Genomic DNA, 19,828 nt, shown 5'->3' with positions numbered 1-19,828 from the left:
GTCAGCCTTGTATGGTAAGGACTGAGGCAACCCTCTCCGCTTTCCTTCCTGATGGGCTGTAATTAAACCCTAGCTTATAAGGATGCAGAACCTGTATCTCAATATCAGAACAACTGATCCATCTGCCATTAGCTACCGGTTATATTTTGGTGAAGTATGGACACATTTGCAGAGAGCTGTTTCTTCTTTTACCAGTATTGGGTGACTTGTTCATTTGGGCCATTTTGTTTCCTACCCTCTCAGGCTGGCGATAGGAGAGTGATTCCATCGGTGGCTGTGAGTGTTAATTCCCCTGTAGCACTGAATTAAGATGGGGTGGCTGCCCTGGAAGCTACCAGTCTTGGCTTCCCCTGGATCTTTCCAGCTACAAAGTGGTGATGGAATAAGCTGTAGAGAAACACTTGAACCAGCACGGTTCTGCTGTTGAATTAAACCAAAATAGATGCCATAGACTCCTCACTGTCATATTTTGCATCAACAGCAATTACCACAGAGCCGGGCATCACAGTTAGGGAAATATCAAAGCAAGAAAGGAATAAGTGAACATTACCATAGATTTTCTTCTTGGCAAGTAAACGAATGTACACTCATGCTTGCCATACTTGCCATTGCAAAGATTTGAGCAGTGGTTATGATCAGAAGAGTGGAATATAAAATAGCAGTCTCATTGATAATTTAAAAGGTTTTAATTGTCTAAACAAATAGCTTTAAATTATTCTTCTGTGTCCAGTAGCTTAAGGAAAAGAAGTGGAAAGTTTTTATTTACCTGTTTGATGGTAGTATAAAATATCTCCTAAATCAGAGGAGCTAACCTCAGGATGAGACTTGCCTGTGCAAGAGCTGCAGGAAACTTTTGCCAGGGGTTATGTGATTAAGGAGGCATTTTTCAGTTCTGAGTGAATCTGAGGTATTTTCATAACATTAGCATCTATAGCATGTTGGCTGTGCAAGGAATTTATGACCAGCCCTTACTGCCTGCCCTACCACTCCCTGATCATATAGCCAGAAACTCTCCCAGTTAACTCTGACTGATAGGGTTTTTGGCTTTTGAACTACTTGTGTATCTCGGTGAGCATTTCTAGTAGAGCCAATTCTGTAGCTTACCATGATTGCATCTTTAGATAAGTGCATTGTGGGCACAGAGCTATCATCTGTGGCATCAAGTTTACAGCTTTCCTGTAGGGTGTAAACATGTGGCTGGATGAAGAGTTTTAACCTCTCAAGCCCTCCAACAAATATTAAATTGCTAACTATTCTTCCATAATGCTGCGATGTTGACTGAAATTTGACCCTGGTGCTTGCTGAAACAATTTTCAAAATCTGAGTGAGAAGGTTAAATAGTGCTGTCAAATTTCCAAATGTCTGTTGCAGAAATCTTTCACTGAGTATCTGTGGGTTGAGCTCTAAAATGCTTAAAGTAATCCTCTTTTTTTTCTTCATTATTATATGATATTATCTAAAGCTTGGGATTTAGTGCAGATAAAGAAATTAACTTGGGGTTTGCCTTTTTTCTGTGCCACCTAACCTTACCATTTATGGCTGTTTTTCTCTTTTTCACTTGTTGAAGGAGGAACCCAATGAAATGGTGTTCCTTAAGTACAAACCAGACCTCTAGGTTTCTTTATTTCTACTCAAGATCATTGTAATTACTTGATTATTTTCACAGCTGTATCTGAGTAAGAAAAAGTGCTGTAATTGGCAACTTTTTCAAGTTCACAACTCAGTAACCTGATGCTGGAACTCTTCCACCTGCAGAAGCCTCATTAATTGCTGTAGGAGTTTCAGCAGCTAAGAAACCTGGGTTTCAAATTATTTCTCTTTTGACATGTAGCCTTCGAACTAGAGAATCTCTGCAATAACAAAATACACAGGACCTTTAGGCTGAGGGAGTCTATTGGTTATTGGACAAGTGTTTGACTTGCAAGTGGATCTGTTAGGAAGGCTCTTTACCCAACTCATTGATTACATCCAAAAGTCCTAACCATTTTTATTTGAGCTGTTTTGTAAAATCTAGGAATTAATTTCCTGAATGCTCTTACTGATTCTTATTTATTTTGGCTTTAGATTGCATTGTATAATTAGTTTTTGTTTAAGAGATGAGTCATACGTTGCAAGAAACAGTACTAAATTATAATAATAATGAGTCTTTAAAGTTACTATACTCCAGCCATAACTTTGAGTTTATTTTTGTTATTTTAAAGCAACATTAGTGCCTGTCTCTAAGGGTTATGGGAAGCTCAAAAGTTTACTTGATTTCTTTTTTCCTTAATTTCAGGGCTTTTTCCGCAGGAGTATCCAGAAGAACATGGTTTACACATGTCACAGAGATAAAAACTGTGTTATCAATAAAGTTACCAGAAATCGCTGCCAGTACTGCAGACTACAGAAGTGCTTTGAAGTGGGAATGTCCAAAGAATGTAAGTTGTCTTCAGAAACAATTTATTGTTTGTCGTATCCTACGTATATCTGGCCGTCCTAAGGGAAAAAGTTATTATGCAATTATGTGATTGAAGCCAGTATCTACATTCATAGGTCAAGAAAGGAATATGAATTTGGTGCACAACTTTAGACCTGTACTTTGGAAACTTCTGAGTCCTTAACTTTGCAGCCTAAATGCGATCAGTTAAGACGTTTTGGTGCAACACACTGCTTGTGAGGCATGGCCACCCCATGTGAGTGTGAGAATGCCAAGTGGGTGGTTTTGCCAGGTTTTCTGAAAGAACAAACCCCCAGGTACTTGTTTTAAGATTGGATTATCTCTCATCTGCTCTAGAAAAGGGTGTAAGGGGAAGAATAGTTAAGCATCTTAAGCTTGGTTTCAGTCCTTCCTCTGCCCTGCAGACTGGCTTGAGGCTTTGCTGGGCTTGGGGTCAGCCTGGGCTGTCACTTCACAGGTACTTCCCACTGCAGCAGCCAGCAGCCTTGCTTCAGCCTTAACCTTCTCCCTCACACCAGTGCCGGTGCTTGTGCCAGAGGGCCCTCTTTTAGCAGTAGCATCAGTCTGTGCCATTTTACAAAGCTGATGGTATAATGGCCTCGAACCTTCTGTCTTTGCTGCCGGAAACTTCGCTGAAAGGTGAAATGAGCTGGCAAATCCTCTTCTAAACCTGCAAAGCCAGTAAACCTGACTGTGCAAAAGTGCTGCCAAGCACACCAAAAACCCAAGGGATTTTCCTCTCCTTTCTTTTCTAGGAATCTCCGGTTTGCCCTTTAAATTAACATTTTAAAGTATTCTTCTAGAAATATGTGATTTTTAACTTTTTCCGGTTTATTGATATCAACATCAAGCCTAAAAATATAGCTAAAAAAGCCTTTCTCAAATCCCTGTGGAGTAATGCTTCTGAAACTTTCTCATTTTTATAGGATTGATTGCAGTAGCAAAAAAGTCTTTGATGTAGTGATTTGTTGAATTGTAGAGGGTTTTGACCTCTATCAGTGATGTTCCTGATTTCAGTAGGTCAATTCCAATAATAAACACTACAGAGATTTGCAGTGTGCGCATAAGAGAGGAGGAAAAATTGCCCAACACCACTTCTTAACTTTAATTTACCCACAAGAGTGATTTTTAAGGACCAAAGGAAAAGAAAATTGACAAGGATGAGACATTTATATCTGAACTGCAATGTAAACCAGTTCTCATCTTCAGCGTTTTGCCTTTCTGAATTATGTGGGACATCCCAGTAGTTCCATTCTCTGTACTTGGGAAGGAGCCAAAGCAGTCCTAAAGTCACACTTGTCCCTCCTCATTGCATCCTATTTCTCTCTCCCATTGGCTCTCTCCTCTCACAGAAAGAATGTTGAGGTGTGGAGAAAGAACCAGATATGTCTTTAGAAACTTTGTGCTGTGTTTCCTACTCCTTTTCATGGAAACCTGAAATTGTGGGTTTTGAAAAGTTTCAAGCTACTGGGGGAGGAGGAGGTCTTAGGGTTTTCATTATTTCACTGTCCTTGTTGGGTTTTCTAGTTTTCTTGTGTGCCTGAAGTGCACTTATCTATACTTAAATATAGATCTACTGGAGTGAAAACCATGATGGGAGTAAATGAGAAGGTAGGCTAAAAATAAAGATGAAAGAAGGAATGAGGAGGATTTTATTGATAAGTATTCGACTGCATATGTATCTGTGCACATGAAGCTTTTTTTCTCTGATAAAAACAGTGTGATGCAGTTTGGAAGAGAAGGAAAAGCACTTTTCTCACCTTAGGGCTTGTTGGTCTTGAGTTCTTAAGGATTTTATTGCTGACGTGGAATAGTAATCTTATTAAATGCTGTAACGTCACATCGGAGTAGGTTTTGGAAATATCAGCAGTATTTCTAACGTGTTAACCAGAGTTACTTTGGGTAAACTATAAAGGCTTACTGCCTTTTAGGTGATGGATTGTTTTTTCCCATAGGGTAGCTGGAGCTTTGCCAGCAAGAATTAAGCTTTTGCTCTGCCTGTTTGCTGGGGTGAACTGAGTGAAATTGCCCTTTGGCAGTTGCCTTTATCTCAAACCACTACAGGCACTGAAATGGGGATAGCAGGTTGGAGGGGGAACAGAGGATCCTGGGGAGAAGTGAGGGATGTCCTCTGGCTGCATTTCTGTAGAAGGCATTTGCAAAGGAACAGACCAATTATTTTAAATGTCATCAGTTTGAATGCAGTGTGTCTTGTCTTCTGGGTTTAAGAACTAAGTCTGAAGTGATTCTGTGTTATTCCTTCATAAACAGGAGCTTTTCATCTCCTAAGAGATTTGAAAAACTATTTTCTTATCTGACCTTCTTTCATACATATCTCTAGGTTTCAACTCCATTTCTTTAGAAGTTTATGTAAACAAAGACAAATCTGTCACTCGGCTTTTTCTTACCAGATACAGGTCTTTCTTTTCCCCTCAGTGAGTTATTCACATTTTGTTTTTCTGTCTTCTTACAGTTCTGTTTGTTACCTTGTAACGTGAAAGCCATGAACAAAGGACAGAAAAAAAGTATCAGAGAAATCTCACAGGGAAACAAGCCTACAATGCTCAAACCAGTCCCAAATGGGGAAAATAATCGAGGTGGGCACCTGCTAATAGGAACACCAAGGAACTAAGGAGGAGTAGATGCTGATTTGCAGTATACAGAGTAATCTGTGCTTAAAAGCTACAGTCCTGTGTTTGTTTGTTCAACCTTTAAAGGGCATTCAAAAGTACTTGCATATGCAACTTCCTTTGAGCTTAATGAGCCTTCCACACAAACATCAGAGAAGAGAGGGGAACTGGGTGCCTACCCAGTGTGATAAGTAGGGTTTTAAGAGTGGGGGTACAGTGTTTTGAAAGAGAAGAGCTACTGAGCATTTCTTGTGTGCTTTTATCTTGTTTTAGAGAATGAAGTGCGACAATGAAGGAATGCACCGAATTTGCATTTCTTTATAGGTTGTTTTACTCGTATGGGGGGAAAAAAGTTATCTTGGACCCCTTGTTACTCCCCAGATCTGATCACAGAGGTCAATAACAAGACTGCCTCCGGGGCAGGAGTGTAGCTATTTGCCTTGTGATAATATCTGTAAGACCCGCTGAAACTGGATCCCGCTAGTGTAGGGACTGGCTTTCATTGTATAGTTCCTGTTGCAAAAAGTTTGTGCTCCAAACAGACAAGACAAAGGGTGTGAGGGGAAACGACTTAGTGATGGCTGCCTTATCTTCCTACAACAGGGCAAAACACAGCTTGAAATAAAGCTCTGTTGTCTCTCATCAGATACCCTTTCTTCAGAAACTCCTGAGCTGTCTCTGTAACCTGAGCTGCACCGCTCGGTGTCACGGCCTGGAATCAACCTCTCCACCAGCACCACATCAGGTTTGGGGACTGCTGTATGGCTGTCCCACCTCAGTTCATGTGTGGGTTCTTAGGGGTACGTAGGTGCAACTGGGGCTCTTGTCCCCGCTCTAGACCACTTCTGTCCTTCTTACCCTTTCAGCCTGCTAATATTTTTAATAACCGTGTAGAGACAAATGGTGATCACGTAGGATTCTTTTTTTTTTTGCTGCTGCTGCTAAAGTGAGAAGGCCACTAAGGCTGACAGTGGTTCAATTATGTGATGGAGAGCCTTAGGAAAGTAACCTTTGCCCTTCTATTACGTGACCTCTAAGCTGATGTTGGAGCACCATCCTTGGCCTGACCCCAGGTGTCAGCAAGAAGCTCACTGTTGCCTGGATGCATGGACCTCGGTGCTCAGGAGCTGGTGAGGGGTCATACGTACGTCGCTGCCTCCTGCAATTAAGGGAGCACGAGGGAAGCTGGGCAGAACTCTCCAACACTAATGCTGGATGCTGGGAATGAGATGCTTTGTAAGGTGAAGCCTGCCCTTAAAGCAAACCTGAACTGATTTTTTGTAGGTTCAAGTGGGAAGAAAAGGAAGCTTCCTTTTGCCACAACTGTCCAGCTTAGCCCAGCAGCCCTTCCATCCTCTTTCATAAAATTTGCAGGCTGCAGGGACTGTCACTGTACTTGATGATCTTTGGGATCCTGTCAGACACAACCCAGCCCATGTAGCAGGGTGCAGTGCAGAGAAGCCCTCCATACTGGCATAAACATCTGCAGTGAGCTCTAATAAGGCAAAATTATGTTTATAAAGGTACAGAATTGTTCCAGATTGCTTCAGTGCACTGAAGCAATTCAGATTTGTAAATCTGCTTACGATTAACCTCTCTGGAGGGAGGGCAGGAGGAAGGGAGGGAATGCAGGGAAATTATCATGAAGAGGAGAGAATCCAGTTTCTGTGCTCTGTATTTGTTTTTGTTTTTTTAAACTCACACAGAAATGTCTCTTGCTCCTTTTCACGGGCTTGAGTCTTATAATATATAAATGTTCATGCTTCTTAGAACATATGATCGCATTCTGCTACTGAACAATAGAATGAATGGATTTACTTATTTTCATTCTGGTTTAAATTGGCAACCAGGAAGCATCGACTTGAAGAACTGTCGTGTTTGTATTTTATATTTTTCTTTACTTTTTTTCAGACTCCTTAGGGAAGCATCATTCCATCCTCAATGAGTGGCTAAGGGGAGGGCTAGTCTGCATAGTTGCGTTTGAGACATTCATGCAGATTCCACTGATGTAATTTTAAAGCAAATTAATTAGAATGCATGAAATCTTTATTTAGATGCTTTTAGTCAGAACTGAACTGGTTTATTTTTATTCTTTTTAGCCAGCAGGAAACACTGGATTTAGGAATTGTTTCTGCTTTGCTACAACTAGATTTTTAACTGAATGCCTAAATACCACACAGTGGCTGGGGGCTTTTTCAGAAATTCCAGTGCAGTTGCCTCACCTGTTAACTCGCCTTGCTTTCTCGAGGGGCAGGAGCTAAATATCAGAGTGGAAATCACCAACCCCTGAATTCTGTTCTGGGGCTAATTCCTCTCTCTAAATGGTATGAGCTGATTAAACTGTCCTTCCTAACTTGAGAGGTGAAAATGGTGTCTTTTTATAGGGGTTGGAAGGCTTTGTATTACAAGTATTTTGAAGGTAGAAACATGTAAACTGTGAAAAGTACTAACTAATTTAAGAATTTAAGTATATAGATAGTAGGGAAGCTGTGCCCCAGCCATAGAGATCACGTTTTTTTTTAAATTTTGTTCATTAAGGTTGGATTGGTTTTGAGATTTTTTCAGTTGCTGATCGATAGAAAAGGTTGTATTTATTTTTTTCAGGCTGAGAAATTGATAATTTTTATAAGTTAATGCCAAGCTTTCAATATCACTGGCAAGGAGATTTTTTTTAAGATGAGAGCAAAGCCAATGGGAAGGGTCTTCCTGCAACAAAACCCACAGTGCTCCAGTGTCAGCCTGTGCTCTGCCAGAGATAATGCACACTTTGTTATGCTGGGTGGCTGAAAATGATCTATATACAATTAAAATTCTCTTGTAGAGAACTGTGTTCTACTTGTTGCACACTGTTTCCCATGGTTAAACAAGCATTTCTTGCTTTTCATATCGGTTTTCTGTCTTCAAAGAAGCAGATCGGCTCTTCTTTTCTCCTTTTGGGGTCTGCCTCTTTTGTGCTTTAGCCTTTCCACTGGTTTTGCATAGCTTTCACTTGCCAGCTTTAATGTTTAAAGGAGCAACTTAGATTGAATGTTATTATCCATAATTTACTCTATGTTCTGTGAAGATGGTTATGTAATAGCAGTAATTGCATCAGCTCACCTAATGAGCTTTCCCTCCAGTGCCATGTACAGCAGATTAATAGCCCATGAATTCATTTGCAGCTCGTTGTCTCTCAGAAAAGTATTTCAGGCAGCAATTAATAAACTGCTAAAGAAAATAACGTAAAAAATGATTTTTTTTTATTATGTTAACTCTCCAGCTGAACAATTTATTGGCACCTTTCATGATGCGGCTAAGTAAATTCTCTCCTAATTCCTCAAGCAGAGTGTGATTAGTGAACCCTACTCAGCTCAGGACTGTTTGGTAATTAGTCTGATCTTTATATCCTAAAATGTTGGGGGAAAGTATGAACAGCATCTAAGATTTTTTTTTCTTCTGTTTCTTGCCTTTCAGGCATTACACAAATAGCTGTAACTTTAAACTGCAACACGCTAGTGCTGCAATTTTTCCCCCCCCCCTCATTCTTGCGTAGAAAACCATAATTGTGTAAGCTGAGAATTGAAGACCTCGGCCAATAAACAACCCCTGGCACTGTTTCTGTGCTGCTTGTTGTGGGCTCCAGCATCCTGTGCCTCCCAAGTGGTAGGACAGAGCCCAGAGCCAGGGACCCAAGAAGGGTCAAGGGGCGCTGCTGCCCTGAGAAAGGTAAATCAGCGGTCAAATGCCACTGGAGAGGGAGATGTGAGGAGAAAAGCATGGAGAGGGAAGACAGAGCAGGCAAAGTCCCATGTTTAGCAGTGTAAAAGGGAATGAGGTGATTAAACTCGATGGCAGAAGAGCAGCAGTGAGATGCCAGGACTGTGAGCATCTCTGTAGGGAACATGTCTGGGGAAAGAGGGAGACCCTGTTGCATGTGACCAAACTTGCCAGGCTGCCCTAGAATTACCATTTCCATGCTGTTTATTTTTTGGGGGGTTTTTTTGGTGGCGTTAATGTTTTGGATTTTTTTTTTAAATTGAATATCTTTATCAAGTTTTTCATGTTTTACGTAATTTCTTTTTCAAAAGAAACAGTTATCTTCCTACCACCACCACCCCTACTCCCCCAGTCCAAAGGAAGCACTAAGGCTTGGCTTGTCTTTAAAAGTAGTAAAATATATATTTTAAAACCTTTTCCCTCATTTTGGGCTCTTGAGGACTGAGTAAGCATAAAGGGAATTCCTTCAATAAGCTCGTACAGAGATTGATTACATGTCCTCAGCTGGAAGTTACATTAAGACTTATCCACTAAGGTATAGCTACCGTGGTGAACTTTTCAATGCTCTCTGCTGTCTCTATGACAACACAGATCCTGGCAGAAGTTACCCGGGCTCGTGTGCTCTCTGCAGCCTTTGTCTGCATCCATCAATCCTAGTCCTCAGCGACTGTAAATGTGTGCCTTTCTTCCGTTTTTGCTTAACAAGATGTTTTATTAAATTTGCGACACTTCTAAAGTTATTATGCTAATCATTTGTACTGCAGTGCCTGACCATGCTCTGAAGGAGAAGTACTTTGAGAAAGGATTTTCTGAATGGCTCTTGGTCTTGTCCGGTGGAAGGAATTGAGCTGAACAACACAGAGTCCTTGTGCAAGTAACTTTTCTTTCATTATAGCTGAAACATGGAGATGTAATGAGCATACGGTCTGATTTCTGGTTACACCTGCAGCACACTCCGGAGAAGTGTGTGCTGCTGTTCAGTGCTCTAGCAAAGGCCTCAGACCCTATTGAACTTTTCCTTGCTTTAAGGGAGCCCACGTTGTCAGAGCCCATGGTGTGGCTACTACCTGTCTGTTGGTGCTTGCAGCTTAGGTTTCTGTGGTCGTCCTGCCATATGCCACTTTCTCAGGAGATTCAGCTCTTCCTTGAGGACAGTTGGCACTGAGAGAGGTCTAGTTTTTCTTTTTCACACCTTTGGGGTGTTTAAGGCATCATCACGTGCTTTCTTCTGTCAGTTTCCCGGTAAAAGGCATTTTGGGCCGGTATCTCTTACAAAATCTCTTCTCAGCATGGACCTGGTTTTTTCCATGGCCTTTTTCTGTTATTTCTTGTTCCCCACTTTGGTTTATAGCATTATTCCAAATTGTACCTGTGAAGACACTGGCTCTGTGCATTTGTGTTGCCATTGCGGGTAGCCTTTGCCTGCTCTTCAGTTTAGTATCCCAAAGGCTTTCATGACAAGGAAGACCCTGGGTTATCCTTCTTGCTGTGTGCTGTGCTGGGCAATACTGCAGTAAGAGCAGATGGGAAATCCAGAGGTAGCCAGTCCCCACCCAGTCCCTGCACTCCTAAGCACGATGCTGAGGCCACATTTGCTTGGTCATGCAGACATAACTGCTGAGACCCCAATCCCATGACCTCAAAGGCTTTGTTTCAGAGCTCCCATTCTTTCTTTTATGCACTCAGTTCACTGCTTCATATTCCTCATTCGGATCATCATCTTGTTTGGAGATGCAGGGCATCTTTGATGCATCTCTTTCTCCTAATTGCCGTTGCGCCATGCGGCTTGTGCTTTCTCTACTGGCACCTTGTGGTTTCTCTACTAACTTTTTTGCTCCCTTTGAATGCCTATTTTTTTTTTTTTTATTATTATTTTGGGATGCTGAATCCAAAGGATGGAGAAATGTCGATGAGATAAGTATCAGTCTGGGAACGAGCAAATTGCCAGTGTCTTGGGCCTTGAAGCTAAACATGGCTTATTTGGTTGTCAGGCCAACCTGAAAATGTTATCTACAGTAGCCAAGGTTCATGAGAAATGCAGTAAATTGTTCCCAAGAGTTTTGGGAAGTCTGAACTGCAGCAACCCAAATGTGCCTGAAGGACTCTGTATCAGAGGAGACACATATTTGGTCCTTCCTTTTCGGAGAAACATATGTGAGAATGCATACATCCTCCTGATGGTTTATATCTGCAAACTTGCTGCTTCGTTTTCCTAGTGATCACTTTACTGGAGATGGTCTTGTATAGTGCAGATGCCTCTGCAGCAGGCAAAGAAACAAAGCTTGTGCTGGCTCTCTGCAGAGAGCAGCTCCTGTGCTGATGGCGTGGAAGACAGAAAGCGTGAGCTCAGAAACCAGTAAGATCTCAAAGACAGTTTAGGAAGATCTCTACATAAGTAGATGAAGCCATGGATTTCCCTCTGCTGCTGTCAGGCTCTTAGGACTTGCTTTCATCCGCTCTATGAATTGTAATAGCAGAGGGAGTTTTCCATTGCCGTGCCTGTGATAAGCCGGCTGACACGTTGCAGCTCCGCCTGCTGGGATGCTGGCCCTAGGACTGTGCTCTAAAAATAACCTCGATTTGTTTTTAGTTTGACTTTGAATCACATGCTCATTTTAAAATACATCGGAACAGTTAATCTCCAGTTCTTCAGCGCTCATGTGGAAAGCGTAAAGGATTTTTTTAAAGTAGATGGTGTACAAGCAGTAGAAATAACACTTTTTCTATCCTAACTTAAATAACACTCAGCTGCTAATTCTATAAAAGGAAAAGGAAAGATCATAAGGCGTTGGGATTTTTAATTTCCTTGGGTCCAAGATGAACAGGAATGCTTTTGCCCAGTCTTACTTTACTCCAGTACTTGTTTGCATGCTTGCATGTTTTTGAAAGCTCTTAAATGTTTAAATCTGGATCTCATGAAAAGTCTCTCAATCAGGCAACAGCTCTGAAACCTGACTTCTACAAGTTGTAGCTTAAAGCCCTACAGGCGGTGCCTGTGGCTGATCGGCATTTAATGAGCTGTGGGATCATTTCTCAGTGCTGTGCATCCATAACCAGTTGCTTGTTGTTGATATAAACAGATTTGGTAAGTAAATGTGAGGAAATTGTCTGACTTTGGAGAGATTTACCTGAATTTCAGCGTTAAAACTAAGTGGAATTCTGCCTTTCCCCTGGCAAAAAGTGCAACAGAAAGCAAACATGCTTTTAGTTGGATTACAGGCATGGTTAGTCATCTGACAGACAGTTTTAATGGAGTCAGAAAGACATGCTGGGGAAACATGCTGACCTACTTTTCTTTCTGTTTTTCTTTTTTCAAACTTTGAAGTAAGTGAAATGTTAATTTTAAAACTCCCAATAAAGTTGGACTTTGCTGAAGGAACTCATTTGGCAATTTAATTTATTTACGCTTCTGCGTGGGGTATGATAGATGGTTTAGGTAACTGAATTTCATCAGGTTGTTTTTGTTTCTGGTAGGGAATTGGGTTACATCTGAGAAATCCATGTTCTTCCCCCTTTCCAGGACAGAGCAATCAGCTTCAAGTTAATGAATGATTTAAACCCAATCCTCTGAGGGAGGACTTTACAAACCATTTAAAATGATGGACTAACAAAGCGTATTACATTTGTATAATTTCAAATGCATTATATTTTTAAACATTTCTTGTCTTAAAACTTGTGGGAAGAAGGATTACTGGCAGTCAGTGTTGTGCGTTTTGCACTTTGGATTGTTTTTTCCTGTGTTAAGTAGGTCGATGCTCCACCATAAATATTTTCTTGGAGGCAGAACTTGGTGTATTTAAACTCAGGAAACTCTTAACAGTAAAACTTGGGAGCCTGGAAAAAAAAAACCCTCCTTAAATTAAATAGGAAAACTTAGCACTGAGGATGAATTAAGACATCACAAACAGAGATACTAAGTTGAATAACACTGGATGAAAAGGGAAAGCGTTTTAGAAATGCTGCAGACATCACCTCCAGGAGCCCCTGGTGGTCTAGGGGGTAAAGGCGCCGCGCTATCACCGCGGAGACCCGGGTTCGATTCCCGGTCAGGGCCACTCCCGGGCAGGTGGGGCTCGTTAGCCCTTAAAGGCAACCCACCTACGTCCTAAGGACCTCGCTGCCACCGTCCAAGCTCGCTTGGCCCCGGCAGATGAACCTTAGGATTAAAGGGTGGGCTCAGTTCCGCGCACACTGTGTCTCACCTAAAAAATCCAATGCGCAGGCTGGAAGGTGGAAAGACCTTCCCCGGATCTTCGCTCGCGAAGACTGGCCATTATTATTTAGACATCACCTCCCTCTCTCCTCAAACGGGCACATGTGCACTTTGTCAAATGGCTGCGGTGCCAGGTCTCTGGCACAGAGGGATAGGCTTTATTCCCTTGGCAGGTAGTTTTGGTGAAGACATCACTGCGCGGTTGAAGGAGCAGGAGAGGACATCACTCCTTGACACAGCGGTTGATCCAGAGACACTGTTTTCACCTGCTCTGTCTCCTCCTATTTCCATCATTAGCAGATTTTCTGCTGTCAGTCAGCCCTGGTGCAGTGGGTGCTGCTGCAAATCCTTTGCCTCTTCTCATCTCTCCGTGTTTTTATTTTAACTCCCAACTACCTGGTTACAGTTTGTGTTACGGAAATAGTAACAGAATGTAAGAGAGGTAGAAAAAATGGGAATTGTTAGGAATTGCTGGACTTTATGGGGAGCAGTATTTTATTTCAAAATCAAAATTATGTTTCAAAGTTACATATTCTCTTACAAAGCATAATACTTTATATATTGTGTACTTTTAGAGGATGTTCCAGTACCAAAGATTAAGATTTTTTAGGGCTTTAAAAATTAAGTATAAGATGTTTACATTGGCTAATGCATGAGAGTTTTTTCGGTATCTTAAAAAAAAAGGCTGATACTGGCATTGCACAGGTTTTAGCCATTTGGTAACACATAAGACATCAGTAGAGGAGGCATCAGCCCAGGAAGACAAATCAGCAGTAACTGAACATCCTTATGTGCTGAACTGCTGCACCTCTTGTGTTCAGCATCCCTCACTGCACCGTAACTGTGTGAGCTGCTTCTTACACGCAAGGACTGTCTTTCCCCTGTTTTTCTTGCCATGACACTTCTTCTAGGTGACCCATGACATGGTTTGTTTTGCTTCTAATGGAGACACAGTGGGAAAAGCCACTCAAAAAAAGTGTCACATCTGAAATTTCATCAAGGTGTGTTTTTTCCTGATACAGAAAAGCTATTGACGCTGGAAGATGAAGCATGAGATCAGGGGAGCTTTTGTTGCTCTCTGTTGGGCAAGGAGCAGGCTAGGGCTCTTGTGTTTCAGTTTAGATGTCTCTTGGAGATTGGTGTGTAGAAGTCCTGAGGTAGTGTGTATTTGGTTTTGTAGTTAATGTTGTACTGTGCCACACGATCTGGTTATCCCTTTGAGTAGCTCAGGGATCAAACTTGTATGATCCAGATCCCTGGAACAAGTGACGTGGACAAGTGCTAGTTCATAAGAGTCTTTTGACAGTACTTTTCTACAGGAAGGATGTTTGATTTACCCCTTTTGGTAATTTGGAAGAGAAACTCAATGCATGCTTTTTTCTTTCCCCCCCCCGCCCTTTGGATGCCTCTTCAGGTGAACACTGCTGTTAGATCAGAACATCCAGAACATAATTTTACAATGAAAAGGAGTACAAATAATAATAATAATAATTAAAAAAAAAGATAAAAAATGAAAAGCAAGAAGATAGCTGTTATTAGGAAAAATATGTTCAAACCTCTCTCATAACACAGGAAAAAGTACACAGGGGCAGAGAAGAATAAGCATAAATATTTTATTCCTTTAACTCTGCAGAAGGCTTAAATTCTGCTTGTCCTAAAGAGAGTCAGAGTTTTTTCTTGCCAACTTTTCCTCTTGTTTTCTAAGTCAGTTATAGCTACTTCACATGTTTATTAGGAACATTTTTCCTGCTAGAATTAAAGCACTGTAAGCCATGAAAATACATGAAACTGTACAGGCTTATCAACTACCTCTCACAGGTTATGCAGTATAAGCCTCACAACTTTTGGGATCTACTTTCTTGCTGTGGGGATGAAATGGTGAGGTAACCCCATGGTAAAGGGGCCTTGCACTAATGGAGGAGGAATATTTAAAAATATTCCCTAGAAACTGGGGTGTGGGAAAAGCAAGGCAATTAAGAGAAATCACTAGATATCCTTTCTTAATAGTTAATTATATATATTTTTAATGAGTATTTAATCTCTAATGCTGTGTGATGGATTAGAAAAGAGGGGGACTCAGGCCTCTTTCTGTACATACTTTCATGTTTCCCCTTCACTGAACATTTTCTCTGGGCAAATTGTTTAACTTGAGCTGGTTGGAGGTGTTCCAGCACAACAAGGCTCTGCAGAAAAATAACTCTGGGTTGAATCCCAAAATTCAGATTGTCTGCATTGTTCTGTTTTGCAAAATCAAACTCAAGGATGAGTTATGAGGGGGGCCAGGAAAGAGCCTTGTCTGTTCCTGTCTTCCACAATGTGCATCCCAGGCCCTGGGACTTGCCTGAGCTGTGTCTGCTACAAAGCCTGGGGCTCTGGGGCAGTCCTGCAGCTGGCTGGGCAGGTGGATGTTCAGCAGCTCTTCCAGGAACTGAATAAATCTCTGCTTTTGGAAATCTGAGTTTTCAGCCAGTGCGTCCCATGACAGTTGTAGCTATGGAATAGTGTTCTGAGGACCTCATAGAAACTCTTCTGTTAGTGTGTCTTGCACCTTGCACTTGCCAGTCTTGGAGAAGACCATCCTAGCTGCAAGGAAGTGTCCAACCTGTGTGATGAGTTCAGGGCCCAAACCCACACTGTTGAAGGACATGAAAGACTTATCATTGGCACAGATGAGATAAGATGGGGGTGGGAACCATTAGTAATGCCAGTTAATTCTGTGCTGGGTAGTAATTTCTAATGCCAGCTATGGACCACCACCCTCATTTAGTTAAGGACCAGCTGTGTGTTGAATTCAGTCTCCTTGCCCAGCCCTTGGCTTCCCTTTCAGACATCATCTCGTGTCCAAGTTGCATCCTTTGTTTTCATGGAGAAGTCTGGGAAAACTAGGTCAGTTTATCCAAGTAGAAATTATTATTTTATTGAGTTAACTCTGTGTTGACCTGCTGCCTGTTTACCTTCTCAAAATGAACTCCCTTGTGTGGACTAAGTCTTGCCCTGGAAGTTGCAGAGCCCCCAGTAATCACTTCGATTTCGAATCAACAATAAAAAGGTTGCTTTTTTTAGTATCTTACTGTTTCCTGGAAACAAGTGTCTGTCTGCTTTACTCCTTGTATGATCACTACATCAGGCTGATCTGGTGTACTGTGAAAGTGCTTAATGTAAAAAGGTTATGTGCTGGCTTTACTGGGGATATTTAAAAGATCTTACGGAGAAATCAAGATTTGATGCTGCTTGACCCTGTCTGACAGAATTAAGCTCTTTAAACCAGTCCTGTAGCTACTAGCATACCTTCTTTTTAAAATAATCTGGTCCACTTACTCCTGCTATTTTAGAACTTCAGTCCCAGACAAGAAAGGAATTTTTTTTTTTCTTAAATGAAAGAATAGTTGGAATGTATTTTAGAAGAACTTCTTTGGCATTGTACATAAAAGATAAGATATATCAAAATAGACAGTCTGATAATTAGGTGCAGGCTTCTGGAGTGATTCATGTCATAACGTGAGTGCTGAAACAGCTGAGGTTCCTGCAGGTGTGTTAAGGGAATTCGACCCCGTAATGCTGTGATGCTTTTACCTCTACATAAAGCGGGAGTACAGATGTCCGTAGAGCCTGCATTAATAGATGAGAAGCAGTATTTGTGTGTGTGAATTATGGATGGAGCAATGTTCATTACATGTACAAACAGCAGCCTTTGTCTCCCAGTCACCATTTGCTTTGAAGAGCAAAACCTGCTGCTGTCCCAGGCGCAGAGATCCTGGCCGTGAGCTGGGGCTTCAGCTTCTGCAGGTTGAGCCTGGCTGAGGCTCAGTGCCGAGTAACGCCATGCCTGGGCAGAAAGGGATCCGAAGAAAAACCTGGAATGGAAAGGCCTTATAAGTGCCTCAGCTTGTGGGTGTAGTGCTTCAGGGTGGGCAGTGAGGTGCTAAAGCTGAAAGTGAATAAACTTGTTTACCTGTGGCAGCAGCCAGCTTCGGCAGGGCTTTTATGGGAATCTGGTGATGTTGCCAGCCTGGCACTCCCAGAGCCTGCTGGCTGGTTCTGCACAGCTTTCCTGAAATCCTGAAATGGAAAGAAAAAGAAGTCCCCTGACCTCACTCCTTGCTCTCTCCTTAAGTTACAGTTTGTGAAAAAAGAATGATGTAATCTTAAGAAAAAGTACCCCACCCCAACAACAAATCTGCAGATTGTTTATTCCAATTGCTCAGTTTTCGGGAAGGGAGAGGACGTAAACAACACACTACAATGCAGTGAGATGCAATAGTGTTGTTTGAGCATGCTATTTTCCTATTCGATTAAGCTTTTCTTGTAGTAATATGCAAAACAATTTTAAAAACAGGGACTGTTCTTTAAAAAATCCAACCCACCTGCAGTCCAAGGCCCCTGGCCAGTGCTGGCCCACCAGCTGTGTTGGACTGTGCCTGGGTGTGAGACTTTTTTGGGGCTGATCTTGCAGTGCTTTTAGGTCTTCCTGATTAAGTGGTACAGTTCTTCCCTTCTCTTGCTGCTGGGCTGCCTCTCATGGTGGAGCAGGTAATTCGGCAGCAGCTTCAGCCAACTGGGAAGGAAGCCCAAGCAGGGAGGCTGAGTGTGGCTGTGGGGCTCCCACTCTGTCCCCCCTGCCCTCCGCTTTGAGGGCCAATACTGGCACCTTGAGAGATGGAAATAACCTCCCAATCGCAATTCTATTTTATTTTGTTTTAGTAGTAGGAGTACCAGCAAACCTTTGCCCTTAGGAAGGAATGTGTGTAAGTTCATAATGGTGTGTTTTCCACATTTGCTTCAGAGGAATAGGTAAATAGTAGCTGAGCTATTTCTTTGCTTTTATTATCCCTGGCCTAGTGGGAGGCCAGGGCTGCAAGCTGTAACGCAAGGCTAACACTGCGATTCAAGACTGCAGCTCCCTTTCTTAAAACATGCCGGGAACAACTGTTCCTCCGCCTTCATGAGCTCAATTTACGGTTGCGGGAGGCAATGTGTTCTTTGTGCTTGATGAAGTACACGGAGCACGCAAGCCTCTTCAGACGTGTTGTCAGTTGGCAGCTCTCTCGCTAGATGCACCTTTACACAATTGCACAAGGCACCAGGAGGTACAAATGTGAAATTTAGCCTTGGGGGCAAAACAAAGAAATGAAACTTAGGTATGAATGCGGTGTTATCCATCTGCAGATACCGATATTAGACCTGATCTCCCACTACGCTACTGTAGTTCTGCACTAATAGGACTCCACTGCGATCGGTGGAGTAGCACCACTGCAAGACAAAAACAGCAGTGGGAATAAGTTGGGGCTGTTATCTTTAATTCTGGTAAATAATGTAGGAGTGAACCCTCTTTGGGGAAAGCTAGACTGTGTTCACTGCATGAAACCACCCATAATAAAATGGAGAAATGCAGTGGCACGCTGTCTTGGTATTGTTACTGAACTTCTGTTCTTCCTTCTGGGGAGCCATTGCCCTGGGTCCTAAATGTCCATGTGCAAGCAAAGGGAATGGGTCTTCTAGCTCACCTCCGTTGTTTTTTTTGTTGTTTTTTTTTTTTTTTCTTTTTTTGTAGCCTTTTCATTTGCTGCCCCATAAAGTCAGTTTTGTCACACACGATCAGAATTTGTCCTGTAGCTGAGACTCAGTCATTACATTGAATGAATGTGCTTATTATGGAAAGCTGTTTAGTTGAAGGAGTCTGTTAATGGTGTTGTCAGGAAAGAGCTTGCAGTTTTTCATGGTAGGTAGCTTTCCAGTTAAGTAAAACACAAGTCATGTTCTTTTCTTCTGTGTGTGTTGGGAGGAGAAATAAAATAGCTGCCGCAGGTTGAAGTGCAAAGTGCTACAGTCTGGCCAGGCAGTGGGCAGGAATAGGGTGCAGTGTCTGGTCTTAGCTCGCAGCCATGCACTTCTCTGGCCATCAGTGGTCCTGGATAATGCCCAACAAATTGAATTGAGGACTTTGGATAACCCCAGCATCTCCCAGTTGCGAGGCATTGGACTACCATAACTGTCTCCTAAGAGGAATTCATGTAATATGTGTAGATGAGTAGACTGATTTACCTTTTGGTGACCCCAGAGAAAAAGGTCATGTTCAGGGTATTTTTACCTGTAATCAGTTATCCATAAAGAGTTAGTGTACCAGGCTTCGAGATTGTAGCTCAAAAGGGCAGTTGCTTTGAGAAGGTAGCTCGAAAGGGCACTTCAGCAGCTGAAATCAGATGAGACACATTTAATGGCCTCTTAGTGATTTCTGACTGAAAGTTCAGAGTTTGAAATTTAGGGATTTTTTTCTTTACCTGGCCTATGGTAAAAGAAACTCACTATAGCTTAATAGAAATTTATTTTCAGGCTGAGTACTTAGAAGTGTTTTTCAGCTGCTGTGTATACATTTGGTCACTTCAGCCGTAAGGAAAAGAAAGAATAATCACATTGCACTTGTGGTCTTGTATATTTTTAGCTAATGTGTTAAGACATTGCAATTCCAGAAAAGCTGTCCTCTGGTTCCCTGGAGTATTTCTCATTAACCAGCTGCATGGAGAATTTTATCTAGACTGCCACAGAAGTTACTAGTAAATCCACTGGGATCTTAACAGCCAAAACAAGGGATAGTAAGCACAATACTTTGTTTCCCTGAGGGTTTGAGTTTCATGGCGATTCTGCTGCAGGCTGGCATTTCATGGCGGGTTACCCACAGAAGCCCTGTAAGTTTGGGAAACCTCCCTAGATGGAGTGATTGATTCTCAAAGCTCCTTCCCATTTCTGCACTGAGCAGGGAAGGGGAGGATGCTATGACTCTGCAAACCTGTTGCA

General features: G+C 42.0%; 1 protein-coding gene across 6 annotated transcripts in view; it reads left to right on the top strand.

Annotated features, from left to right (window-relative positions):
• RARB (retinoic acid receptor beta) overlaps positions 1 to 19,828 on the top strand; it is a 325,381-nt gene that overhangs the window by 276,174 nt on the left and 29,379 nt on the right. For all 6 annotated transcript variants that reach the window (XM_050329913.1, XM_050329904.1, XM_050329895.1 and 3 more), the window contains one exon: positions 2,276 to 2,417. In XM_050329913.1, coding sequence (XP_050185870.1) covers positions 2,276 to 2,417 — 142 coding nt within the window. The remainder of the gene's footprint in view (positions 1 to 2,275; positions 2,418 to 19,828) is intronic.

The sequence above is a fragment of the Myiozetetes cayanensis genome, unplaced genomic scaffold (genome assembly GCF_022539395.1).
Source record: "Myiozetetes cayanensis isolate MyiCay16 unplaced genomic scaffold, myiCay2020 scf1, whole genome shotgun sequence".
NCBI lineage: Eukaryota > Metazoa > Chordata > Aves > Passeriformes > Tyrannidae > Myiozetetes > Myiozetetes cayanensis.
This window is presented reverse-complemented; position numbering and strand designations above follow the sequence as displayed.